Source organism: Lolium perenne, chromosome 7 (genome assembly GCF_019359855.2).
Source record: "Lolium perenne isolate Kyuss_39 chromosome 7, Kyuss_2.0, whole genome shotgun sequence".
NCBI classification, from domain to species: domain Eukaryota; kingdom Viridiplantae; phylum Streptophyta; class Magnoliopsida; order Poales; family Poaceae; genus Lolium; species Lolium perenne.
The window spans coordinates 234,595,132-234,622,937 of NC_067250.2; the positions used below are offsets into that span (position 1 = coordinate 234,595,132).

At 44.5% G+C, this 27,806-nt stretch overlaps 3 protein-coding genes across 3 annotated transcripts; 2 read left to right on the forward strand and 1 right to left on the reverse strand.

Moving 5' to 3' along the window:
* The first annotated feature begins 211 nt into the window (after window positions 1–211).
* On the forward strand, window positions 212–10,882 carry LOC127313976 (PLASMODESMATA CALLOSE-BINDING PROTEIN 5). The gene is made up of 3 exons (XM_071823645.1): window positions 212–719; window positions 859–886; window positions 9,292–10,882. Exons 1-3 carry the CDS (start codon window positions 368–370, stop codon window positions 9,446–9,448), a joined length of 537 nt encoding a protein of 178 aa, XP_071679746.1. The 5' UTR covers window positions 212–367; the 3' UTR covers window positions 9,449–10,882.
* Window positions 10,030–10,470, reverse strand: LOC127313977 (RING-H2 finger protein ATL39-like). The gene has a single exon (XM_051344450.1). It carries the CDS (start codon window positions 10,468–10,470, stop codon window positions 10,030–10,032), a length of 441 nt encoding a protein of 146 aa, XP_051200410.1.
* Window positions 10,883–15,644: 4,762 nt separating the features above from the next.
* Window positions 15,645–18,184, forward strand: LOC127315498 (protein FAR1-RELATED SEQUENCE 5-like). Its single transcript, XM_071824234.1, has 3 exons — window positions 15,645–17,679; window positions 17,740–17,972; window positions 18,038–18,184. The coding sequence occupies exons 1-3, from the start codon at window positions 15,645–15,647 to the stop codon at window positions 18,182–18,184; spliced, it is 2,415 nt and encodes an 804-aa protein (XP_071680335.1).
* The last annotated feature ends 9,622 nt before the right edge of the window (window positions 18,185–27,806 follow it).

Below are 27,806 nucleotides of genomic sequence, written 5' to 3' on the forward strand. Positions count from 1 at the left end.
AGCTCCCATACGTGACGTAGAAGAGTTATACGCGTATGTGTCGGAGTACTACTCCGTACCCGTACACATATGATTACATAGTCTAACATTTATGACAAGAAAAACAGGATCCCTATCCTTCGCCTAAAATTTAAATTTAATAGAGTACTACTATAAATTTTCTATACAAATTCTTAGGATCAAGAAGAGGCCTAAAAAAGCCAGCAGGTTCCTGGGTCCAGTCCATCACAGGCTAGAAAGCAGCCGGCATGGAGAGGGAAAGCGGCCGCAAGACGCGCCGCCGTCACACATTCCACCACCACAGCACTCCATTTCACACTCTGCCCAGCTCCAGCTGCCTCTTCCACTCCCAAATCGTCCGAGCCCAATGGTGGTGGTAGTCTCGCCACTCCCCCTCCTCTTCCTCCTCCTCGCCGTCCGCGCGGCCGTCGGTAGCGGCTCGGGGGCGATCGGCGGCGGCGGCGGCGGGCAGCTGTGGTGCGTCGCGAAGAACAACGCCGAGGACGGCGCGCTGCAGTCGGCCATCGACTGGGCCTGCGGCCCCAACGGCGGCGCCGACTGCCGCGCCATCCAGCCGGGCGGCGCCTGCTACGAGCCGCCGGACCTCCTGGCGCGCGCCTCCTACGCCTTCAACGACTACTTCCTCCGATCCGGCGGCGCCGCCAGCCCCGCCGCCTGCGACTTCTCCGGCGCCGCCGCGCTCATCGGCCTCAACCCCAGTAAGCACCGGCGTCGGATCCTCTCGTGAATGGTTTTCAAATATATCAAGCACCGTTTTGCTTCGTTAGATGCTGGATTCATGTTATGGAGTTGTGACATTGTGGCCGTCGGTGCTCATGCCCACATTTGTTTTTGCAGGTCACGGGAACTGCGTGTTTCCTTCCAGGTCAGTGCACCTGTGCATACACCCTCCAAGTTCGGTTTTCATTCTCTGAATTCCGTCTCTGCATACCCTATGATGACTGATGAGTACCAGTTAACCTTCTGCCTTCCTGCCCAAATTTCTACATTAGTCCTATATAATTGGAGGAATTGAACTGAATATTTCATTTCGAAATAGAACTAACAAAGTCGTATGCCTGTATGTGTTGAAGGTGATGTTTGCAAGTATCATAGGCTTATAGCTAACAACTTGAGCTCAGTGCTTGAGAGTGAACACCGAAATCTCTTGAAATATAACATCTGCTAAGTGCGCCACAGGAGCAATTCAGATAATTCTATATCAATTATTCTTTCAACTGATTCCCAACTTTTACCAAATCGATCCTCCGTTCCTTCTTGTGGATGTTAAGATCAAGACCTTGGTGGGAGATCATAAAAGGTAATCAATGAAGTAACGACATGTGAATATATGGATTTTGTGTTGTTCCGGCTAGACATAGGACTAGGAGCTGGGCGCCACACCTTTGCCCGTGGCTGCTAGGCCTGAAAAGCACGTATTGTCGTGATGACATGACAAACTGAGACAATGTCAGCCCTGAGCATGTCATGTGGCATGCCAAGTCACCATCTGGTGACCTTCTTTCTTTGATTGTTCTTCAGACCATGTCAAGAACAGCCTTGGAAGAGGCAGTCAATAACAAAATTACTAAATCACCCTTGAAAAATGGCACAACATGGCAAAAAAAACCCATGATAATATAGCTTCCACTAATATCAGTAGTGATTAGGCATAGCTAGTATTGAAGTGATCATCTTATGATAAGTAATCAAGCATGTTATTAGTCTTTAGTTCTCTTCTTTCTACCCGAGTTCATGTGATATACCCTTTTACTACTAGTTTGATCAAGACCAGCACTTATCAGTACACCCTAACCGATCAACCATCATCACTAATATAGTGTAGATGCTTCAGAAATTTTAGTGATGTTAAGTAATGGGTCACGTAAATTAATCGTGTGATTGTACCTCATTCACCATATTAATCTTGTGTGCATGTGGTGAGGCTCACAAAAGGTGTTAAAAATTCATTCAGATTTATCGTAGTATGTGACATCTGGTTGAAAATGTATACTTTATAACTCAGCCTACCGTGTCCAAATCCCGGCTCCGCTGCTGCACTAGTTATTCTTCAACCATACTAGTAAGTTAGTACCCTTCTCCTTACAATGTGACGATATGTTTCTTCCATGTTGTATTCGAGGGCTTTGAGGTAGTGGTTGAGCTCTGCTAGATGATTCCTGTCGATACAGCATTGTAAGACTAAGCTGATGTAAATCTGGAATCATTGGGTTTCTACCCCTTCCACAGATGGGTTGTAGAAGAGCAAGTTGATCCAGAAGGAAATGAGTAGCAATTTTGGCCCTTGCTTACCATGTGATATCTCCGAAAGCAATAGCACTCAATATCAAGGAGTGCAGGCTTTGGAGATTGGCAGCCTATATAAATGGATATAATATTGCAAACTGTATTGTGTGTGCCACCGTGCAAATGACGTGGATATCATCCTTGGGCCAATGCTCATGGTCACCCACTCTTTCATTTATCCAAGTGAGTTGGGGTGTAACATCATAGTAAAATAGGTTTCTTGAGGCAAGCACCATGCCACCATCTCCCAAATATAATTTACTATAGGTCATCTGTATTGTCTAGTATTCCAAATAGAAGGTTCATGACCTTGTGCCGTTCATCATTGGTTAATCCTCCTTCAGTAAGGATAATGCTCACTTATTACTTTCATATAATCTACTGCACATTCGTTAAACAAATTATCCACTGGAGGATACCAGTTTCTTACTGTGCCATGCAAATTGCTGGTGTACAGTTTCAGTTAAAAGACATGATCAATTGTCTTGCATTCAGGGTCTATTTATTGTGACAAGTCGCAATTCGTTGTTCCCACATGAACATTATTTGCAGTTTGCATCCCTCAGTATGATTGTTGCATTTTATTTCATTTACATCCTGCAATATGCTTTTCATATCCTTGGATGATTGTCTTGAACTCCGCCTATGTTGTCTCAACATAGCCTATGTTGTCTCAACATAGCCGGTCCCAAGCCCGGGTAAAGGAGGAGGGTTGTGATAGGCGAGGCGAGCCAACGTAAAAAACCCAGCCACTCTTATGGAGATGAAACCCAAAGGAACCTCGTTGGGGCGTAACCCTCTTAGCGACGCGCCACATCGGAACCCGGGTGTGGTGTCAAATGGGCAAGGGCCGGGCCGTCACCCCCTTGGTGGCGCGCCGTATCTTGATCTGGATACGGTGATAAGTGAGCAAGGGTCGGGTCGCCGCATCCTTAGTGGCGCGCTGCACCGACGCCCCGGTGTAGTGAAAAATGAGCAAGGGTCTCCGCATTTGACTCGACGAGTGCGGAGGGTAAGGAAGTTAGCCGAGCCTAGGAGGATACGCTTAGGTAGCTGGAACGTAGGGTCCCTGACGGGTAAGTTACGGGAGTTAGTTGATACAGCGGTGAGGAGGCGTGTTGATGTCCTATGTGTCCAAGAGACCAAATGGAAGGGACAGAAGGCGAAGGAGGTGGAGGATACCGGTTTCAAGTTGTGGTACACGGGGACAACTTCAAACAAAAATGGAGTAGGCATCTTGGTCAATAAGAGCCTCAGGGATGGAGTTGTGGACGTCAAGAGGCAAGGGGACCGGATGATCCTTGTCAAGCTGGTTGTTGGGGACTTAGTCCTCAATGTTATCAGCGCGTATGCCCCACAAGTAGGCCACAATGAGAGCACCAAGAGGGAGTTCTGGGAAGGCCTGGAGGACTTGGTTAGGAGGGTACCTATTGGTGAGAAGCTCTTCATAGGAGATCTCAATGGCCATGTGGGTATATCTAACACAGGTTTTGAAAGGGTGCATGGGGGCTTTGGCTATGGCATCAGGAACCAAGAAGAAGATGTCCTGAGCTTCGCTCTAGCCTATGACATGGTCGTAGCTAACACCCTCTTTAGGAAGAGAGAATCCCATCTAGTGACGTTCAGTAGTGGTCTACACTCTAGCCAGATTGATTTTGTCCTCTCTAGAAGAGAAGACAGACGCGCCTGCATTGATTGTAAGGTGATACCTGGAGAGAGTGTTGTCCCTCAACATAAGCTGGTGGTTGCTGACTTTCGCTTTAGGATCCGTGTCCAGCGGGGTAAGCGCGCCAAAGTCGCTAGAACAAAGTGGTGGAAGCTCAAGGGTGAGGCATCCCAGGCTTTCAGAGAGAGGGTTATTAAGGAGGGCCCTTGGGAGGAAGGAGGCGATGCAAACATGATGTGGACGAGTATGGCGACCTGCTTGCGGAAGGTCGCTGTAGAGGAGTTTGGGGTGACTAAGGGAAGTAGAAGGGAAGCTAAGGATACCTGGTGGTGGAACAATGAGGTCCAGAAGGTTATTAGGGAGAAAAAGGACTGTTTCAGATGCCTATATCTGGACAGGAAGGCAGCTAACATGGAGAAGTACAAGGTGGCGAAGAAGGCTGCAAAGCGGGCGGTGAGTGAAGCAAGGGGTCGGGCGTATGAGGACCTCTACCAACGTTTAAACACGAAGGAAGGAGAAAGGGACATCTATAAGATGGCCAAGTTTAGGGAGAGGAAGACGAGGGATGTCAACGAAGTCAAATGCATCAAGGACGGAGATGATCAGCTTCTTGTGAAGGATGAGGCGATCAAGCGTAGATGGCGGGAGTACTTTGACAACCTTTACAATGGAGAGGCTGAGAGCTCTACCATTGAGCTAGACGACTCCTTTGATGATACCAGCATGTGCTTTGTGCGACGTATCCAGGAGTCTGAGGTTAAAGAGGCATTAAGGAGGATGAAAGGCGGCAAGGCGATGGGTCCTGATGGTATCCCCATCGAGGCGTGGAGAGGCCTTGGAGACGTAGCGATAGTATGGCTAACTAAGCTTTTCAACCTCATTTTTCGGTCAAACAAGATGCCCGAAGAATGGAGGCGGAGTATTTTAGTACCAATCTTCAAGAACAAGGGGGATGTTCAAAGTTGTACTAATTACCGTGGAATCAAGCTGATGAGCCATACTATGAAGCTATGGAAGAGAGTCATTGAGCACCGCTTAAGAAGGTTGACAAGCGTGACCAAAAACCAATTTGGTTTCATGCCTGGGAGGTCTACCATGGAAGCCATCTTCTTGGTACGACAGCTGATGGAGAGATACAGGGAGCAAAAGAAGGACCTTCATATGGTGTTCATTGATTTGGAGAAGGCCTATGATAAGATACCTCGGAATGTCATGTGGTGGGCCTTGGAGAAACACAAAGTCCCAATAAAGTACATTACCCTCATCAAGGATATGTATGATAATGTTGTGACAAGTGTTCGAACAAGCGATGGCGACACTGATGACTTTCCAATTAGAATAGGGCTACACCAAGGGTCAGCTTTGAGCCCTTATCTTTTTGATTTGGTGATGGATGAGGTCACAAGGGATATACAAGGAGACATCCCATGGTGTATGCTCTTTGCGGACGATGTGGTGCTAGTCGATGATAGCCGAACGGGGGTTAATAGAAAGTTAGAGTGTGGAGGCGAACTCTCGAATCGAAAGGTTTTAGGCTTAGTAGAACTAAAACTGAATACATGAGGTGCAGTTTCAATTCTACTAGGCACGAGGAGGGAGAGGTTAGCCTTGATGGGCAGGTGGTACCGGAGAGAGACACTTTTCGATATTTGGGGTCCATGTTGCAGAAGGATGGCGATATCGATGAAGATGTGGGCCACCGAATCAAGGCTGGTTGGATGAAGTGGCGCCAAGCTTCGCGTACTACGTGACAAGAGAGTGCCACAAAAGCTAAAAGGCAGATTTTATAGGACAGCTATCCGACCTGCGATGTTGTATGGCGCTGAGTGTTGGCCAACGAAGAGACGACATATCCAACAGTTAAGTGTAGCAGAGATGCGCATGTTGAGATGGATATGTGGCCACACAAGAAAGGATCGGGTACGGAACGACGATATACGGGAGAGAGTTGGGGTAGCACCGATTGAAGAGAAGCTGGTCCAACATCGTCTCAGATGGTTTGGACATATCCAACGGAGGCCTCCGGAAGCGCCGGTGCATAGCGGACGGATAAAGCGTGATGGGAATGTTAAGAGGGGTCGTGGTAGATCAAACTTGACATGGGAGGAGTCCGTTAAGAGAGACCTGAAGGTTTGGAATATCGACAAAGATTTAGCCATGGATAGGGGTGCGTGGAAGTTAGCTATCCACGTTCCGGAACCATGACTTTGCTTCGAGATCTTATGGGTTTCAACTCTAGCCTACCCAACTTGTTTGGGACTGAAAGGCTTGGTTGTTGGTTGTTGGTTGTTGGTTGGATGATTGTCTTGCATTCAGGGTCTATTTATTATGACAAGTTGACATTCGTCGTTCTCGCATGAACAAATTTGCAGTTTGATAACTGACACCCCTTAGTATGATGGTTCCATTTTATTTCACTAACATCCTGCAATATGATTTTCATAACCTTCTATGACTGCGAATGATCAAAGATGAGCATGCATTTCTATCTGTAGTTATATACACATTTAGTCATCATATAAATTTAACCAGTCATAGACATCTACTGAACTTAGGTGTTAATCGTAGTTCTGTAGCTAGACACTTGCTCAAAGTTCGGAAAATTCTTTCGAAGTGATTAGCATATCTGTTACTTGGAAGAAGCAAATTTTATTTGGTAGGTTATTCAAGCTCTCAGTCTTTAAACCAGTCTTTAAACTTATTGCCCTGACCTAACCTCCTCTCCCCCCGCGCCGGCGGCGCCACGCCGGGGTCCAGCCACCCCCGCCGCCGTCTCCCTCCCTAGGGCGCCCTCCTCCCCCGCCGCCGTCACCGGAAGCGCGGCCGGGCTAAGCCATGCGGCGTGGCGGCGGCGGCCTTTCCTCTTGCCCCCACGACCGGAGGGCACGGCGGCGGCGTCCGCCAGGCCTCTCCTTGATGCGGCGACGCAGGGAGGCGACGGCTACGACGTTGATCTGCAGGCGGCGGGCGGCGGCGGTGAGGACCGGGTCCAATCTAGGTCCGTTGGGCCGGGGCGGGCGTCGATCTGCCTGTCGTGGCTCTGCCTCCTCGGCAGGGAGGCGTTCGTGGGCATCCCTCGCGTCATGAGGAAACCTGGGGCAGCAGCCCCGGGCATGGTGGTGGTGGTCATCTTCTTCGTCGAAGGTGGTCGGCCAGGCTGGTAGTCCTGTGTGGGGGATCATGGGATCTCACACAGGTTTCCGGCAATGGTGATCTAGTCCGGGGTGTCATGGCGGTCGGTGAAAACTGAGCCTCAACCTCGGTCTTGGCGGATGATGGCGGCGTCGGTCGACGTCGTTATCTTGTCGAAGGCGTCATCTTTGCCCGTCTTGGCACTACACTCGGCGAGTTGGGGATGCGCGGCTGCCGGTGAAAACCGTGCTCCGACCTCGGTTGGCGGACGATGGCGACGTGTCGCGCCGCTACCTTCTTGAAGGCATCGGCGGTCTCTCTCTCGTGCTGCTCCGGGGGAAACCCTAGGTCCGGGTCTCCCGGATCGGACATGGTGGCGCGCCCTGCGTCGTTCTACCTCTTGGGGCATCGTTTTTGGAGCAGCTGCTGGATGTTGGCGGATTCGGTGGAGTGGTATTCATCTACCACATTGTTGGCGCTGAGTCTCAGTGGCATGGTGCTGCAGGGATGATGTATACGTGCAGGATGGTGGAGCCGTCTGGCGTCATGGTGGCATCGACGATAGATCTTGCAAGGTTAATGCGATGATCTCTCTTAAAGATGGAGTCGAGGAAGACGGCGGGAGCAACTCCTGTGGCGTGTGCGTTGGCGTGCGCTGTGCTTGACTGGATGTGCTTCTCACCTGCTATTGGGCGGTTTGGGAAGGCATTTAGTTTTTGGATGATGCGAGTTGGTGTATTGTCACCCTCTTCATCCCACTGTAGGTATAGTAAGGTTGCTTCGAGATTGATCTTTTGTATTGTTCTTGTAAGGTTTTGTGAATAATCTAATAAAAAAAGCCGTGTGCATCCTTTGGATGCAGAAGCTGGGGCGATATTTCCCCCATTTTGAAAAAATAAATATATATCTCCCTTTTTGCTACTTGTTTATGATAAAAGACAGTTAACTTTACGGTACCCTCAAATGAATACTGGCCATTTTTTTTCCGAGAAAACGCAAAAGAATTTCCGTTTCATTTCATTGAAAAGGAAGACAACAGGGTACAACCTCCAGAGAGGAGGGACACACACACAAATACACGCACACACATGACCGTCCTCACCAAGCGACTACAACTAGGTGAGGAGGTGCCTCTAACATCAAAACGCAACAACAAAAAGCTCTGTGTTCCAATTGGTAAGCTTGATTGGTACTCCAATGTAACCTTAATGGAGTACTATCACAAAATGTTAGGGAATACCTTGATTGTGAGGGTAAAACTGTAGTCTTGCATAGGTAGACGTACAATATAAAATGAATATATGGACCATTCGTTCTTTCTAATCCAATGGATAAGTTCAATTGGTACTCCAATGTAGCTGTCAAGTAGTACTATGACCAAATTTTAGGGAGCACCTTGATTTCAAAGGTAAAATTGTAGTCTTACAGGGCCAAACTCACTTAGTGACGACTCCGTGCAATTCCTTCAGTTAGATACCAATTTGATGCTTTCACAGCGGTGCCGTATTTTCATTGGCAGGGAAGATACATTTCTATTTAGAGTTAGGAGGATATGGTTTGATTGATGCTTTCTAGACGCCGTTCATTCTATTATTCCAATGAGTGGATAAAAAAATGAAGAAAACAATGAGTAAGAAATCAGGATTTTTGATCACTTTGTACATCAGTTCTAGATCTTATGATTGAATGCGGCAAGGATTAGATCCGTGTAGTAGATGCAACAGTGTATAGATTCATTTATAGCGGAGATGGCTGCGACTTTCGAAGAAATTAACCAGTTATTTGAAGCGATAATGGCAACCTGGAGAAATTGAACTGTTTGTTAGGTTAAACATAGCCATCCATTGCAAACTACAAAATTCTGTAATACCCCTCTATAATCAATGGTCAGATTTAATTGTTACTCCATGACACACTCTGGGAGTACAGGGTACTATAAAAACTGTCACACCCAAATATCTAATAACAGTTCGACCAACACAATTAGTTAATGTCTTAAAACTCAGTCACTTTACCCATGTTCAATTCTTAGAAACTGGGACTGATTAACGGTATTTTTTCTTCCTGCGAAAAAGGGTGATCTTTCTGATGTTAAACAGGCCATGCAAAATTCCTCTTTGAGTTAGATATTCCTTAATATTTCAAGTATCCACGGAGCCATTAACCCCATACTTTTATCACTGCAGTTCATCCCCCAAAAATGGCAGCTTCGTAGGAATAACAACCTACGGTCGGACAGGTGCAGATCTAAGCAGAAGTTCTTCATGGCAACTTAACCTCTGGTCATTGCTTCTCTGCATCTCTCTATCTGTAACAATTTTCGTTGTCCCACATTCCTGGTGAATTTTCTTGAACTCCTGTCTGCATGTATATGATAAACAATTGAGCTGCAGCAATGCAGTTTGTTTTCTATGCGGCTGAACCATTGCTTCAGAAGGTAGTGGAGCGTCGAGTGAGGAAAAGAAATCCTCTCTCTGACGCTTCTCATTCTTTTTCTTCTGATTTAGTAAATGAGCATCCAGAGAGGTCCTTGCCCCCTTGTCTCGTGTACTTGATTCAGTTTTTCTTTCGTTTTATGTATTTACTTCCTGCTATCTATAATATTCATTGTTGCATTAATGCTTATATTATGGCATGCATTCCCCTGCGTGAATGCTGCAACTCCCTGAATTAGTTTCTGTCTTACATGTTGACACTGCAAGAACCTGTTTGTAAATTCTAAGCAGGCAATTTATGCTCTATTCCACTGAATACTGTCCGCACAACACACCATTCAGTGAAACAAAATAAGGGAAATCCTGTACACATATTCTGCCTTTCATTTTGACACTGGAAGAGCTTGTGTGTAATTCAACACACAGTTCAGAAAAATAAACTAGTAAGAAGGAGGCTGTACAGATAGAACTATTTGTTACAGATGTCATCTATACAGGTGAAAGATAAGCAAGGTCCTGAACAGTCTTGTCGCCAGCTCTGGAGTGATCGCCGACCCTGGACCGGCAGAGAGGGCATGTCGAGTGGGAGGCTAGCCAGAGGTCGATGCAGTCGACGTGGTAGACGTGGGTGCACGCGGGCAGCAGCTTTGCCATGGCGCCGACCTGGATGACACCGAGGCAGACGGCGCACTCCGTTGAGCCAGCGCCCTTGCCGCTGTGCCGGACGAGCCGGTTGTACATGAACTGGGGAACAAGAAGGCTTGGAGCCACCGTAAGCGGCCGGTGCTCCTCCGAATCTCCGGTGCCGAAGTGTCGTCGACGGTGCTGGGTGAGGTGCTTGTAGAGGGAGAACAGGCCGAAGGCGGCAGTGACCGACGCCACAACGGCGTAGAAGAAGAGGAGGCTGTCAGGCGACATGGCAAAATGCATAGCGCCAGGAGCTGGAAATGGCCACTGCAGTTGCGTAGGCTCAGGCTGGAGATTGTATGATTCGATTTATGCCATCTTGTTTTTTTATGCTATCTTCTTGTTTGTTTGTTGCGTGTGCACTGCCTCCTTTTGGGAGTTATTGAACTGAACAGCTGAAGTGGACTGCTCTGCTGACTAGGCTGGTTCGTCTGAATAATCGAGGCCTCAACTGACGCATCTCTGGTGGTTAACGCAGCAGCGAGAGCGACTGTTCCACTGATTTGCATTCTTGAAGGGGTCAGTGGTAGGCAATGAGGCTTTTCTTAGCATGGGTGTACATACACCCGTCGTCGTTCTGAATGTTCTCGTTGAGTCGTTGTACCATCAATTTTGAGATCCGATTTTTTTTCCATACATTGCAGTACTAAATTTACGAGAACCTGTAAATTTTGAGTGTACATATGCAGTGGCTATCTGGAGAAAAAAAACCCCAGAAATTTATGTTTCCATATATTTGCTATCACCTGTGTTCTCTGTATATGTTGCACACCATATTTGTTTCTCCTATTGTTTTTGTACAGGGTCGTACTAATATACATGTTATTTCAAGTTTTTCTTGGTTATAACTGTAGTGCCACAAATACTTATCAAGAAAGTTTGGTGGGTATATTTGGGCTTGAGCTCAGCCACATCTTCATGAAAAGATCCTTACCTGCATCAGACCGAGCGCATGGCTCTTATTTTATATAAGATCATTTAAACAATATATGCTAATGTACTATTCCAATATGTCATTGACAGGGAGTAGGTGAACCAGGCGTACATATTTTCTTAGGAATACCGGGCATCATATTTAGCAAACGGCCACATCAGGACGTTGCAAAGAGAGTTGTTAGATGGAGCTAATTCAATGATCAATTTTTTTATGAAAAATAAATTGATCTAATTTCTTGGCTTTGAAAGTGAAACATGTTCCATCAGTAAGAAAGCGACCTCAAAAGTCAGCATCATGCAACAAGTTTGCCTCTCTTTATTAACTCAACCTCACCAGATGATGGGCGCTCCTATAGTCTGATCAGGATTTATAGAAAATTTTATATTTTGAGGAAAAACAAGTCCAATGTCTTAAGAGTCAACCGTGAAAAAGCTCAAATAAACTAGACATTACGTTTGTGATCGGGCGACGACAGCGTTTGTGCACTGTTTCCTTCTTGAAGACGTCGCTTATGGAGATGCTGATCTTCTGGTGTTATTTTGGTGGTGTTAGAGTTGTTGTTTAGAGTTTTCGATCTCTGTAGCGGGGCTTTTCTTTTTTGTAATTCTTCTATTTTTTTTAAATGTGTGCATCATCTTTTATGCCATTAGGGCATGATGTTGTTGCAGAAGTACGCGATATTAATACATGCTTTTTATCGAAAAAAAATTAAACATTACATAACGCCACAAAACACAGTGTTGTCTGCCATTGAGAAAGCTAAAATATCTTGGAAGGGACGCCCCTTTCAGGCCCGTCAATGGCGGTTGTGGGCGCTCACGAACACATTCCGTTGTCTGGCAGGTCATATGACGATTGTAACTGATGTGCGTGTTAGTCTCTCTAGTGCATGTATGTCATTGATGGAGTCTCTTGGGCCTATGTTGTGTGGAAACTGAGACCTCGACGTACTCGCTGGTAAGGAGAAACGGTCCAGCGGTCTATGCGGGGCATGGGGTGCTTTTTTCATAGATTATTTTTTTATTAAAATTGGCTAAAACTTACAAATAAAATCAAATAATAGCTATAATTTAAAATGAATCATCATAAATCTTCATAAGGAAGTGGGACGGCAAAAAATTCTGCTTGTACGAATCGTGCATGGACAAACACAAGATTTAACAAACGTCAACCGCATCACATTTCAGGACGGATCACGTGACAACATCAAGAACTCAAAATGTGTGTGTAGTAGTAAATCCGGGCTATTTTACAAAAAGTAGGAAACTCCCAGTCAACTCAATGTAGCAGGATCACCCCAACTGATAATGATAAAATTTGACAACTTCACAGTTTTCTAAGAGTAGATATCTTCACTTGGTATCTTCGCAAAGGGCTGCTTTTAACAAAAAGACAACCTCATGAGGCACAACTGACACGGAATTAGGCAATACTGTTTTGTTATACACATGAAATAATTAAACACCTATTATCTGAATGTAAATTTGCTTGCGCAACATGGTCTATTACTAATGTTGCTTCTAATTTGTATTACAAGTGTTCCAACTATGTTTGATACTTGCCTGAGGCATTGGTATAAAACTTAGAACACTCAACCCTGTGGGGGGCGACACTTTATTAGTCATGTTTTCTATATAGGAATGATGTGGGTTTTGACTAAGAGCTATTCTTCGCCATTAAAGATGATTTGATTTTTGATTTTAAGATTTAAAGTATATAACCTGCAAGAGTTGTCAAGGAATGAAAGGAGGACTAGTCCACATGGCTAAATATGCTCTTTTGACCGTGGATCACTTAGTTAGTGAGCAGAAGTTAAAATCTAGTCGCATGTATTTCCATTGCAGTGTACTCGGTATATGTCTTTGTTGTTCGTGCACCACCTCATAGAGTTTACGAATCTTTGGTGCTTCACCTCGTAGTTGTAGCATGTGGTTGCTTTGTTAATATAGCGTGGTGAAAACCTGTTTCGAGGAGGCACCTCTGATACGTCTCCAACGTATCTATAATTTCTGATGTTCCATGCTTGTTTTATGACAATACTTACATGTTTTGTTCACACTTTATGATGATTTTATGCGTTTTCCGGAACTAACCTATTGACGAGATGCCGAAGTGCCAGTTCCTGTTTTCTGCTGTTTTTGGTTTCAGAAATTCTAGTAAGGAAATATTCTCGGAATTGGACGAAATCAACGCCCAGTATCTTATAATTCCACGAAGCTTCCAGAACACCCGAGAGGGACCAGAGGAGGGCCACAGGGGGCCCACACGTGTGGGCGGCGCGGCCAAGGAGCCAGGCGCGCCCCCTACTGTGTGGTGGCCCCGTCAGCCCTCCGACTCCAACTCTTCGCCTATAAGAAGCCTCCTGACCTAAAACATCGATACGAATAAGCCACGGTACGAGAAACCTTCCAGAGCCGCCGCCATCGCGAAGCCAAGATCTGGGGGACAGAAGTCTCTGTTCCGGCACGCCGCCGGGACGGGGAATTGCCCCCGGAAGGCATCTCCATCGACACCACCGCCATCTTCATTACCGCTGCTGTCTCCCATGAGGAGGGAGTAGTTCTCCATCGAGGCTAAGGGCTGTACCGGTAGCTATGTGGTTAATCTCTCTCCTATGTACTGCAATACAATGATCTCATGAGCTGCCTTACATGATTGAGATTCATATGAGCTTTGTATCACTATTCATCTATGTGCTACTCTAGTGATGTTATTAAAGTATTCTATTCCTCCTTCATGATGTAATGGTGACAGTGTGTGCATCATGTAGTACTTGGCGTAGTTTATGATTGTGATCTCTTGTAGATTATGAAGTTAACTATTACTATGATGGTATTGATGTGATCTATTCCTCCTTTCATAGTGTGATGGTGACAGTGTGCATGCTATGTTAGTACTTGGTATAATTGTGTTGATCTATCATGCACTCTAAGGTTATTTAAATAGGACGCATCTAGCGAGCAAACGTTGGCTCATTGGTTCCAGCCAGCCATCGGGCCAAAAAAGGAAAGTGTCCCTTCCTCCCACCCCCGTCTGACCAAACCATTCTAGAAAAGGAAACAGGACCCCCCCAGCCCGGATCGCAACAAATCCCGCCAAAATCTAGTCGGGCCCACCGTCCTCCCGTCCCCTATTTACCTTACCTTTCCTTGTACAGCTGCACGCTCCCTTCCCTTTCCTTTCTCTCTTCTTCCTCCATGTCCCTCCTCCAGATCTTTCTTCCTTCATCCAGATCTCCATTGCAGCTTCTTCCTCTCCAAAAAAAGCCAGCAAGTTCTTCCTCCACAAGCACTGCAACTTGTTCCTCCCCAGCCTGCAACTTCTTCTCCCTTTCCCTTCAAATCTCCATTGCAGTCAACACAAAAGACAACAAGTACCAGCAGAAATCTCCATTGCAGTCAGCACAAAGACAGCAAACTAACAGCAAGTTCTTCAGAGGCTGGACAAACAAGGTTAGATTTGCACAGATGCTTACCTCCCCCCCTCCCATCTCCTCTTTGCTATATTTTGTTCAACCTTTTGAACCTGGCAACCAGATCTACAAGTTTTCTTCCCAGAAAAAGAACACAATTTGAGCAAAAACACAAACAAAAACCAGATCTACATGGTCAGATCCATTTTCATCTGAACCAAGTAGTGCCTGATGCATAAAAGACAACTATTGAATCACAGAATTGCTTCCTGATGCATAAGTATGTTCCTCATCCATACAAATTCATGGAAAAATGCAAAACAGGCTTGTATTTCATAGAAAGAGCATCATAAACTTGGAACAGGACACATGTAGATAAAAAAACTCAACTTTGAGGGCACAAACCTGTTATAATTTGGTGGGATCCTCAAGGTAGTTGCTTTTCAGTTCAGATTATACTCAAGACAACACCTTGCAAGCAACTAATTTAGATGATCTGATGCATACTAACCATAGAATAAGCCACAAAAAATGGGAAGGAGTAGCAATGCATTTAGATGGTCACATAGTACTGGGAAGGTTCTATAGTAGCATTAGGTACCATTAGTTTGTCGAAACCATCGAGACAACCAGTTCACCGACGAACAAACTATGTTTCAACAAGAACTAGTATTGTCACATGACAAAGCTAAGCAGTAAAATGATCGACTAAGCTACCGTTTGAGATGCTCAACAAAAGTTTCTTCCGTCATAGTGCTAATTACATAGGGTTTGCACCGTTTCTCCGTGGCTGATCGATGAAGCAAAATTTGACACTTGATCTGGTCCATGCTAGCCTCCAGTACCTGAAAAAAGCAAGTTTGTGAGAAGGTGTGAATGGTGTTGACAACCATAAACTTTGGTAGCTTATGTCATGCAGATCTGAATCAAAAATGCAATTCGAGAAAACAACTTAGATGGCGTTAGTGTACCAACTTAGATGAATCAGAGAAGCAACTTTAGATGCATCCATAAACAAAGTTTTCAAGTTTACTTACAAACAAAATGAAATTACTTTCTGTTTTGCAGATGAGTGGTTTGGACCTGAACCTAGAACCAGACGATGTCGACATGGAAGATGCAGGAATAAATGGCAGTGACCCCTTTTTCTGCACTCAAGCTGCCCAGACGGAGGTTGTCGATGAGTCTCAGGACCCACTCCTTGCTGAGCATGGTGGACAAGGTGGCGACTCTGATGTGCACAGTGGTGGAGGGCAGCAATTCAATGCAGCACCACCTCCAGCAAATCCTAGCACTGAAAACATCAACACAACGACTATGCCTACTACAACCCTTTCTGGTTCTTCTAACCCTGAGTTGGCGGATCATGGTGCTGATGGAGTTGCTCCTAATGAAGAAGTTGCATCTAGTCCTAAAGAACCCTTCCTTGGTATGCGATTTGACACAATCGAAGATGCCAGAGAGCACTACAATGCTTACTCAAAAAGACTGGGGTTTTCTATCAAATCAAACACATCACTGAGGCAACCTTTCACTAAGGTGGTGCGAAAGCAACAATTTGTGTGCAACAAGTATCGGGCACCGAAAACAGAAGAGCAAATTCAAGAGGAGAGAGTCAAAATTGTAGAAGAGGTTAGCCCTGTCCAGCTAGATGATGAAGACGGGGATGGAGAAGAAGCTGGACCGTCCAAGAAACCAAAATCTGCAGGAGTTAAGCGGCAAAGGGAAAAAATAAAGCAAACCAAGTGTCCAGCAAAAATGTGTGTGAAGTTGATTAACAACAAATATGAAGTGACATATTTTATTGCAGAACACAATCACCCCATGCTTGTGAAACCTTCACTGACAAAGTACCTGAGATCACACAAAGGCATACCTAGAGATGAAAGGGAGTTCCTAAAATGCCTACATGACTGCAACTTAGAAACTGGGCGTATGATGACAGTGATGTCTTCTTTTTATGGTGAAGAATGTTTCGTCCCCTATGATCCAAAAGCTATAACAAATCTGCGAACAAGTTTGAGGAAGGAGGAGAAGGAATGGGACATTGCTGAGACAGTGGCTTATTTTGCAGAGTTGAAGGACAAGGACCCGGGTTTCTACTCTCGAATTTCTTTTGATGAAGAGCACAGGGTTGAAAACATTTTCTGGGTTGACAGTGCTGCAAGGAAGACTTACACAGAAGCATATCATGATTGTGTGTCATTTGATACAACTTTCTTGACTAATCAGTTCAATATGCCATTTGCTCCATTTGTTGGGATAAACAGACATGGACAGTCCTTCATGCTTAGCTGTGGTTTCCTAAGGGATGAGAAAGAGGAGAGTTTTACATGGCTTTTCACCCAGTTCCTTGATGCTATGCATGGTTTGCAGCCAACAAATATTATAACAGACCAGGACAAGGCTATGAGGAATGCAATCAGAGAAGTTTTCTTTAACACTGTGCACCGCAACTGTCGCTGGCACGTTATGAAGAAAGCAAATGAGAAGCTCGGGCCATTCCTGGGTAGGCACCCTGGTTTGGCTGAAGACTTCAATGAATGCATCAATGAAAGTATGAGTGAGGATGAATTTGAAGCAAGATGGGCAGAGATGATTGCAAAGTGGGATTTAGCTGAGCATGAAACATTTTTATGGTTGAAGAAGTATGCAAAATTCTGGGTTCCATGCTACTACAGACATCGATTCTTCCCATTTTTGCAATCAACTCAGAGGAGTGAGGGATTTAACGCTGTTCTAAAACGTTACATCAACCCTCACAACTCAATCAAGCATTTTGTCAAACAATATGAGAAGCTACAGCAACAGATATTGGGTAAGGAGGGCCACAATGATTTCCGCACGGATGAGCTTGAGCCAGATCCATGGTCGCCGTTCCCTATTGAGAAGCAAGCCTTGGCTGTGTACACACGTCCCATCTACCATCGGTTCAGGAAGGAGTTCACGCTCATTGGCTGTTATAATGTGCAACCACAGGGCAATAATTTGTACCAGCTAGTTCCTAACAATGAGAAGTGCTATCCTTATGGTGGAAGGTACTACATGGTTAATGCTAATGGTGGGCAATTCAACTGCGAGTGCTGCAAGTTTGAGCGTGACGGTTTGCTATGTTGTCATGTCTTAAAAGTGTTTACGCATATTGGTGTTGATGCTATACCAGATCAATACATATTACGAAGGTGGACTCCAGCTGCATTGGAAACTGTGGTTCAGCCAACTGTCCCAGCACAAGATGATGTTATGACTGAAGAATCACGGCAGAAATTGCGGTTTGCAAACTTGTCAACTAAGTTTGCTGCTTTGGCTAAACTATCAAGTGCATCAGACCAGCATGATGCTATTGCTCGTAGACACATCAGAGAAATGACAACTGAGTTTGCACAACTAAACAAGGTAAAAAGGAAGAGGAAACCAACTACTTCAGCACCTGAACAGTCAGCAAATCCTAATTCTAATAGGACATCTACTTCAGCACCTACTACGCATCAGAGAACATCTTTAGGGCCTACCCGAACGCGACCAGTACCTCCACCTACAACATCAAACAGGCAGCAGGCACCTCGGTCAGCTCCAGGGCATGTGCCAACAACACATACTACATGTGATGTGCCACCAACAACTAAACCCGCACTCAAAGAACTTCTCCTGAAGAAGGACAACAGACCGTCTGCCCCTACTCGCCAAGGTCGTCCAAACAAGAAGCAGAAAAGCATAGAGTCTGACATTCCATATGTGCAACAGGCAAGTCACATGGTTGGGGCAAGTGAAGAAGCTATGGTTATTCTTGATCCTCCTAGGTCGAATACAAAAGGAAGAAAGAAGAATCGATACCCTGGTGGGATTGAGTTGCAAGCAAAAAGAACAATTCTGTGTACGTTGTGCGGATTGCCTGGACATAATTCAGCAACGTGTGAAAATTCTCTGAAAGGATGAACTTAAATTATGTCTGCTCAAGGTCATTTTTTTCTGTGTGTGTAAGATCGGATAGTATTGCAAGACACAACAACTTATGACACAATCTACAATTATAAGATGTAATTGTGCTTGAAATGTTGAATTTTCAATACTGCAATGTAATTTGTGCTTCCCAAATTGAATTTCAGTAATGCAAGTAGTTAGAAGGAGAGAATATACATCATTTTCCTTTCTTCTTGAGAGCTTTCCTCCAGTCGATGGTGTTGTGGATGGAAGTAACCCATGTGTGAGTCATGATTTTCCTAATATTTGATATGTCCTTCCCTCCATAGTTTGGGAGAGACCTTCCTGTCCAGTGCTCAGCATTCATAAGTGCATGGACACCACAATCCTTGTTGCGAGAAAAAAGTGGGAATATAAGTTATGTATTCGAGCAAGTAATTTATATGAGTTACAGAAGAACAAGTGAATCAAATTAGCACAAAACTAAATTAATCAACTTAAATATTATGCTTTGAACAACTAGATGTATTTGGAAAAGGAGTCCAGTTGAAATTTGATGAAGCTGGTAAGAAGCAACCTATATTATATGGGAAAAGAAAATAACTTAGCCTACTTCAGTACAAGTACTTCACCCCCCGCAGAAACTATTTTAAGGATGCTGAGTAAGCAACTTAGATGCTACTAACACTGTTGAGAGGAAGCAAAAAAGGGGTTGTTCAGAAGCAACTAAGGTAAGGAGAAGTTGCACACAAGCAAACTTAGCTCAAAAAAAGGTAGGCAACTGAGGTATACGTTGAAAAGCAAATTAGTGTTAAATTTGAACTATGGAAACCTTCTTATAGAAGCAACTAAGTTGTTGCTAGTGAAACAAAAAAAGTACTTGCTGGAAGCAACTAGGGTGTCCACAGTAAGGTGAAGCAAAATAAGAACATATTGGCTACTATTGAAAAGCAACTTAGATGTGCAGTAGGAGCAAAACTTAGATGCTAATAAAAGCAAGTTATCTGAATGAGTGTTTTTATGTGCTTACTTAGTTTTCTGCTTTGGAGCAAAAATGTCGCTGACGTCAAACTTCTCAAGCTTGATGCGTGATTTTGGGTACTCTTCATTCCATAGAGATGTTATTGCTTCCTGAAGATTCTTCACAAGCAGGCCCAATTTTTTATCATTTATTGTCCTCATAGAGTCAAGAACTTCGAATCTTCTATCTTTGATGTTGAGAACAAGCAACCAGTAGTGGTTCACTTTCACAATTGGGTCTTCGCTCATGTTTTACAACACTGGAAGCAACACCTGTTCGTGTGGTTGGCAGATAACAAAGAAATCAGGTGCAAAACAGAACTAGAATGACCGTGGTCCAGAATATGAATGAACACAAAAAAGGAAAAAAGAAAGGGGGAAAAAAGATTACCAAGTCTTTCTTGTCAAGATGTGCATCCTTCTTCGCAAAGTACTTCTTGACATGCTTGTGATTCCAACCATATTCCTGAAGTAATGTCTACAGAAAAGATTTGAGGAATCCCCCAGGTGGTGCAGTTAGTTTTGCTTCGAATATCTGTGCTTGACAAGTAAAAAGAAACAGAACAAAAACAGACACAAAAAAAGGTGTTGGGGTGCTAACCATAAATCTCAAAGGCATCACAACTTTCTTGTCATTCTTATCTTTCCTCAGCATAATTGATTCGAGACCTAGTTCGAATACTGTGTTATCTAGCTCAGCACAAGGCATCATTGAGTTTGCCAGTTCCTGATGGGACACAAAAAACTTCTCGAAGTTGACAATGATTGGGGTGTTGTCCTTGTGCTGACCCCTTCCATTTCGTTTACCACCCGAGATAACTAGATCATAGACTTCCTTCACATCAGCAGAGCATGCATAGGTATTTTTGCTTGAAAAGTCTATGTACGGTGACTTATAACATGCAGCTGGTCGGATGATCCGGCCAGGAGCTGCATTTGAGTTGCTTCCAGAACCATCCATGGAAGGAGTGACCTTGTTGCCAACAGGAGTTGGTGTTTGGAGTTCAGCTTCACTTTGATGTCCTGCACCGATAGTATCTGCTTCGTCTGTCAGGTAGCCTTTCTCCCTTTCAACCTTGGTACATAAAGCAATGGCTTCTTCCTCCATTTCTGGACTCCAAACATCGTCGTAGTCATCGAAAATTGGAGACCCAAAGGACCTAAAAGATTGTGGTGTTGTCCCATCAGATGCTGCAACTACAGGAGTTTGTTGTTGGCTTTTCTGTGGACTATCAAACCCAAGGCTGAAAGATGGCGGGTCACAACCCTTCTCCCATCTAGGATCCTTAGCTCGCGGAGGTGGACAAGTTTGACGAGTTGGAACCGTTGATTTCTTGGCGGCACTGTTGGTCTGCGATCCTTGACAAGTAGAAGGCGTAGCAGGAGATGTTGGAGTATTCTTGTTCTGGCGTGGAGAAGTACGAATGAAAAGAGCTTGTGCTGGATTTTTTGTTAGTGAAACTGCATGACTTGCGTCTGGAGGAGGTTGCGGTGCTGCACCTGTGTTGTGGGCTGCTATTCTTGAACTAGTTGCAGCTCTTCGAGGTGAAACAGGCGCTTGATTAGCTGAAGTTGCTGCCGTATCGACCATAGTTGTGTCTGACATTGCCATAGTTGATTTTGGTCCCAACGGAGCTGCAGCTTTGGTTGGCGATGCATCGTGACCTGATCCTGAACTATTTCAGACTGCACATTTGTATCCAAAGGTCTGACACGATGCGCAACCATTTTTTGTTTCATCTGGACTCCTTTCTCACCCCTGATTGCTAACTTATCAAATGCAATGCACTCTGCCTGAACTTTTTGTACAACAGTGTCCCTGCGGAACTGGTCCAGTGGTGGTGTTGTTGTAGGAGAACCCCTTTGAGACCTAGCTATCTCCTCCATGAATATGGAATTGGGGTATATCTTCTCTGTTATATCAAAGAATTTTGGGCCCTGGTTGTTTGTCATGTCAATGTCTTTGCCTCTGGATGCCGCAAACCCTCTGATATCTGAGAACGGGCTCAGTCCAGGCAATGGAGTGTTTGCTGCGCCAACTGATTGAGTGTTCACATTTCCCAACCTAGCAGATCTCCTTGGTGTATTGTCGAAACGAGGAGATCTCCTTGGTGTATTATCAAAACGAGCATCACGGTCTTGGAAATCATCATCCTCAATGTGCTGTCCATTTGAAGGTTGTTGTTTGCTGGCACCATCTTCATTGTCACTGTCGTCATCGCCTTCATCATCCTCGTCATCAGCGTCTTCATCTTCTTCGTCATCGTCATTACCATCTGCATTGTAATCCTCATCATCCGCATCCTCAACATCCTCTTCATCAACAACAATAGAAGGTTCAGGCCTTTGCCTCTTCCTAACTCTTCCACAAACACCTTTTGCACTCTCTTCTGCTTGTTCAAAGTCCCCTACTTGTTCTATGAAAGTGCCCAACCTGTTGGAGATATCGGTGCATAGCTCCCCAATCATCACAGCAAGTTTCCTCTTTTTCTGCTCAGCAAATACAAAAGCAAAAAACTAGTGAGAATTATTTAGTTTTGTATGAAATCACTGTGTACATTTTGAGAAAACAGAAAATAAAAAGTGGGAAAAAGGAAAAATGAAATTACCTGACATGGGTAATTCCTAGGCAACCTTGATGATACAAACTCTTCTAATCTCGTCATCCCGACAAAAAGACCGTCTCCAATAGTCACCCCCACCCCATCTTTCAACTGTAAAAAATCAGGAAATGTCATAATTTGTTAGCATGAGTGTGCAATTTGAACTGAACTATGAGCGGTTTATATGAATCACTGGAACAACTTAGATATCGAAACTAAAGCAACTTAGTTGTGCCTAGTAAGCAGCTTAAGAACACAAAAACATATGTACTAATATGAAGCAATTTGGACCAGTGTAGTAAAACAACTTAGTTATTTTGGCAAGTAACTTAGATGACACATAGAAAAAACTTGGATATACGAAAAACAGAAGAATGAAGAAGTAAGGTACATTTTGTATGAGCGATTTAGATGTACTAATATGTAACAACTTAGATGTGGCTAGTAAGCAGCTTAGGAACACAACATATGTACTGAGTACGAAGCAATTTTGGATCAGGGTAATAAAAAGCAACTTAGTTATAATGACAAGTAACTTAGATGACACAGAGAAAACAACTTAGATATATGAAAACAGAAAAAGTAAGAACTAAGATACATTTTGTGGAAAAAGCAAAATAGAAGGGCTAGTGTGACAACTCAGATGATGAAGTAAGAGTGCTTTGAAAAATGATCCGGCCACATCACAGATGATCTACTTAAAAACAACTTAGATCAATCCAGTAAAGCAAAACTTAAGTAGTTAAAAAATACCTTCATCTTTCCAAACTCTCCATTTGACTTCATATCTTTGCGCATGACAGCTTGAATTAATTTGTCATCCCATGCGGCAGCACGTATGGGACATTCCTCAACAGATGGCACAGGCTCATCAACATCAAGAGAGTCAAGATATAGTATCTACAAAAAAAAGGTAAAGGGAAAGAAACAGTGAGTAAGATCTCCTGAAAAAAAAGCAACACATGTTGCAACAGTTATTACGACATAAAAAAGGCCGAAAACACGAAAAGGGTAAAAAAGATCAAGTACCACGAGGTGATGTAAACAACAACACACAAATTTCTTTTTGACTCCCATCTTTTTCACTTCTTGAACAATTTGATCAACTGCAAACTGGCACCAATTAGACTTCTTCATGACATTGAGATCCACTAGACTTGGATATGACCTTGGACTGATATTGGCACTTGTTGATGGTGATATAAAACAGCTCACAACAGCAGCACAGTATGCCCGTAGGAACTTCATATCAGCTGCCCCTCCCGTTTCCTGAATCATCTTGCGCCATTGCTTGAAACCTGGAGCAGACCCACCCTGAATGTTGTACTCTTCGTTCATGAAGGCTATAGGTTCAGTTTCCATTTCATACCGTACAGGCAAACCTTCATTGGGTAGCCCAAAGACTTTGTTGTAACTTGCTGCATCGATGGGAATGGTCCCCCTCCCTGGTATAGCTAGCTCACTTCTAATTGGGTCAAAACATGCCAAGACCCACATGCTTAGATCAACATGCATCTCAGTAGCTTTAACCATCAACATTCCTCCCCACCCCCACTCTGTGATCAACGTCTTCTGATCACCTGATAAAATTTCATTCAGCTTCACAAGTCTAGCAGGAGACGCTTTATTCCTACCAAGCTGCACACCATGATAAGGAGAAAAAAAGGTCAAATAGTAATTCAGGACAATTTCACACACAACATAAGAAAACTAATACACATATTTGAAGAAAACACACAAGCGAGGAAGTATGAATTGGACATACCGACAGGAACGCACGGCTTTTCTTAGGTTCAACCACAGTTGCAGAAGGTCCAGCAACATTTTCTGCATGATTACCACCACCTGAAGTAGCACCACGGGATCGTAAATTAGTAGCGGGTACAGGATTCGGACCATTCATGTTCATAGGATTATCCGCAACTGCAGCCTGAAAAAAGGAACAACATATTCAACATAAGTAAGGACAAGGTAATGTCAGAACAACTCAATTTACTTCCAAAAAACAACTAAGGCATGCTATCAAAAGACAACTCAAATACTTTCAGAATAGCGAACTTAAGTATGCTATGAAAAACAAAATAAGGTCAGATGCTATACCTGCTGGCGAGGCTGCACGCCTGTTACTGCAGGTCTGCCCGTTGCTCCATCTGGTAGTTGTAGACGCGGAAACCTCTTAGTCATCTCCCTACACCTGTTGATGAATAGAAAATCAAAAATCAAATTAACATGCTTACATACGCACACAAAAATGTACAATGCAACTCTGCATCACCACTTATGCAAGTTAGTCTACATGGTCATACAAAACATACAAAAGCTCTGTTCTGCTAAAACTTAAGCAAAACATGACTGAAAGCAGACATCAACTTTGCTTTACTTGGAACAACTAGATGTATTTGGAAAAGTTACTCAACTAGATGTATTTCCAAGAACAACTTGTTTAAGACAGATAATGGGCAAACTCAAAGGGATCGTTCATGTCATGTAAAAAAACAGAAAATCAACTTAATTAAGAACCACCAGCCAACTTAATTACTTCTAGTGGACAACTTGATCATAATGACAAAACAAGTTAAAACATGGACAACGGAAACTCGTGGCATCATTTATGGCATGGAAAATTCTGAAAAGCAACTTAAGTAACAACGACGAGCCAACTTAATGACTCCTAGTTGACAACTTAATTATAATGACGTAACAACTTATTTAAAACACGAATAATCGCCAACTTGTGGCATCTCATGGCATGGCAAATCAACTTCAATAAGAACCACCAGCAACTTCAATAAGCAGCCTCATATGAATTAGAATGTTCCAAAGAGCAAAAATAACCACTAATAAGCAGCATCATAAGCTAGTACTGGTATCATCTAAAATTGGTAGCCTATATCAAGCAGGTGCACTAGCATGGAAAAAACAACTTAGGCTAGAATGAGTATCAAACACAACTGCAAAAGTTACTCTACATGATCCATACAGAACCTACAAGGTCTAATAAACAACTGAGAACATAAAAGCTGTACTAGCATCACCTAATTTCGGGTGTACAAATTACTCCAACCATGATCAACAGGGAAACAATGGGAACCATAACAACAAGTACAAAATTACTCCAAAAACATGCTAGGGGACCATAAGAACCATAGAACAAGGACAAAAAGTGGATATACAGGGGAGAGTCCATGCACTGCCATCCATCTACTTCCAAAAATCCCGCACCATCAAAATGGGGACAAAAATGAACCAGGAAATCAAGTCCTACTGGGGGATTGGGGGGATCTGAGCACATATCGCTTACCTGAGTAGCTGGATCTGCAACTGATCAAACGTGCGGACACGGCGAACGCACACGGGACGATCTCCGTCAACGATCTGGGCGAAAAACACCACGCGCCGAGTGTACGGCCACTGATACGGCGGCGATGAAGCTCTTGGACGGTGAATCGACTGCACCCGCTTGAGAAAAGGTCGATCTCCGTCACGGAGATCGAAGCAGTACCTCGCGCCTCGCCCCCACCGCCGTCGACCTCCCGCTCCTTACGCCTACTGAGCTCACGAGGACCTCTTCCGGAAGCGAATCGAGCGCCAGCGAGCAACCTACCCCTCACACCCTGGACCCCTAGCGAATCGCGGCGCCGGCGAGCACGCCGTCGCTCATCCGAACCCTAGAGAATCGCCGGCCGGAGCTCACGACAGAAATGGGGAACGAGCGAATGGAGACGTTTCTCGAGTGTCTTCCTCGCACGCGCGCGACGAGGATGGCCCTTCAGGCGTGGTGCGGTCGCGGTGACGGTGGGGCCCTCAGGTGGGGACGGTCGGAACAGAGCAGGTATATCAGGTTCTCCATCCGAGATCCAACGGCCAGCAATCGTTGGCTCGCCACGACAAACAAGCCACCGTGCACTTTTTAGCGTTTGGGTTGAAATATGAACATCGAATGTTGTGGAGCTTGTTAACTCCGGCATTGAGGTGCTCTTGTAGCCCTACACAATTAGTGGCACTACTGGGAAATGGCCTACCGCCGGCGTCCTGAAATGGCCTACCGCCGGCGTTTTTGCATTCGCCGGCGATCGCCTCGCCGGTGGTAACGCCTCATCGCCGGTGCCTCCCAATTCGCCGGGGGTAAGTGCCGTTACCGCCGGCGTTTTACCAATTCGCCGGGGGTAAGTGTTGTCAATTCGCCGGGGTTAGTCTTACCGCCGGCGTCTTATCATTTCGCCAGGGGAATCAGGCCGTAGTGCTGGCGATTGCAAAACGCCAGGGATACATGTACATTTCGCCAGCGTTAACATTAGCAGGAGTAAAAAAATAAAAATCGAATTTCACAGTATATACACCAGAATTCAGCATATACACAGAATATACAGGCAATTACCAGAATGACAGCAAAATAGACATCATTAGCAAGATACACATCATTGGCAATGATACACATCATTAGAAAGTCCCGAAATGTCCATAACATGCATGCATATGCATCAATAACACAAGTGTCGACCATAGTTCAAACATCACGACTCGAAGTAGCACATGTTACAGAAATACATATAAGTCCAGTGTCGATGACCTAGCTAAACAACAATGACATAATAAACTAGAGAGACGGTGGCGACAAGCATCATCACGATGAAAGGGGTCCTCTACATCTCCCTCCTCTGTCCCGCTCGAAAGTTGGCGTATCGAGTTTCCGCCTCCTCCAAAGTGGTGTACCCCTTGTAGCTGTTGCCGCTGAAACGGTGGACCTGCCTCCTACAGTCTTCCCAGTCCTCGTAGACTCCAGGAACCCTGCCGTGGTAGACGACATAGTACGTCATCTATGCAAACACAGAAAAAAGAAATGAAAGTTGTTAGTACATTAGTAGAGAGAGATATAACATAGAGTAGTGCAAAGAAAAAGCATGAAAATTACTTAAGTAATTTTATGACTAACATTTGCAAAGGACAAAAGTGTTTGAGTCAAGTCGGCTTCAAGTGGAAGGGACGGATGCCCTCGAGCGTGTTGAATGTTCTGTCGTCACATCCATCTTCTAATCGGCCTTCTATCTCGGCCTTAGAAAGTGCGGGACCATAGTGGAACAAGCCACCATTACCGCAGACATCCCTCCAGAGTATTGTGCAAATGGTCCGCTGGATGGCACGGAACTCGGCTCTCACGTTTTCATCGGTGGTGTCCGCCATGTTCACGAACATCCGCTGAAGACTGGATGGCAACAAGAGATCGTTCTGAGACCTTACAATCGACCTCATCTGTAGGATGGCAAACCAGGCCTCCATCCCATTGTCATGCGCCGATTGCTTGAGGCAGGGGAACTTGGTTATGTGGTTGCACACATAGCAACCTTTCACTTTCTTCTCATGCCTGATTTTGTCGATGCCAACCTCGGCTATGAAGCCGCTGAGGGCTTTATCAAGTGTAGACTTAAGGTCGGTGAAGTCCTTGTCCGGATCAAGCCCGGAGTCGAGGTAACTGACATGTGAATGATACGGGTGAAAGAGGAGGAGGGTGCAGTACTTGAATCTGCGCAAAATGGAAATAAACCATCATACTCGATCAACTATGAAGGAAATTCATGAAAGAATGTAATATAGGGTACTCTAGTAACCAAATACTTACTCGCGGAAATATGGTATGGCAAAGCATTTCTTATCCTTGTTTAACACCAAGAAATCCTTGATGTACTTC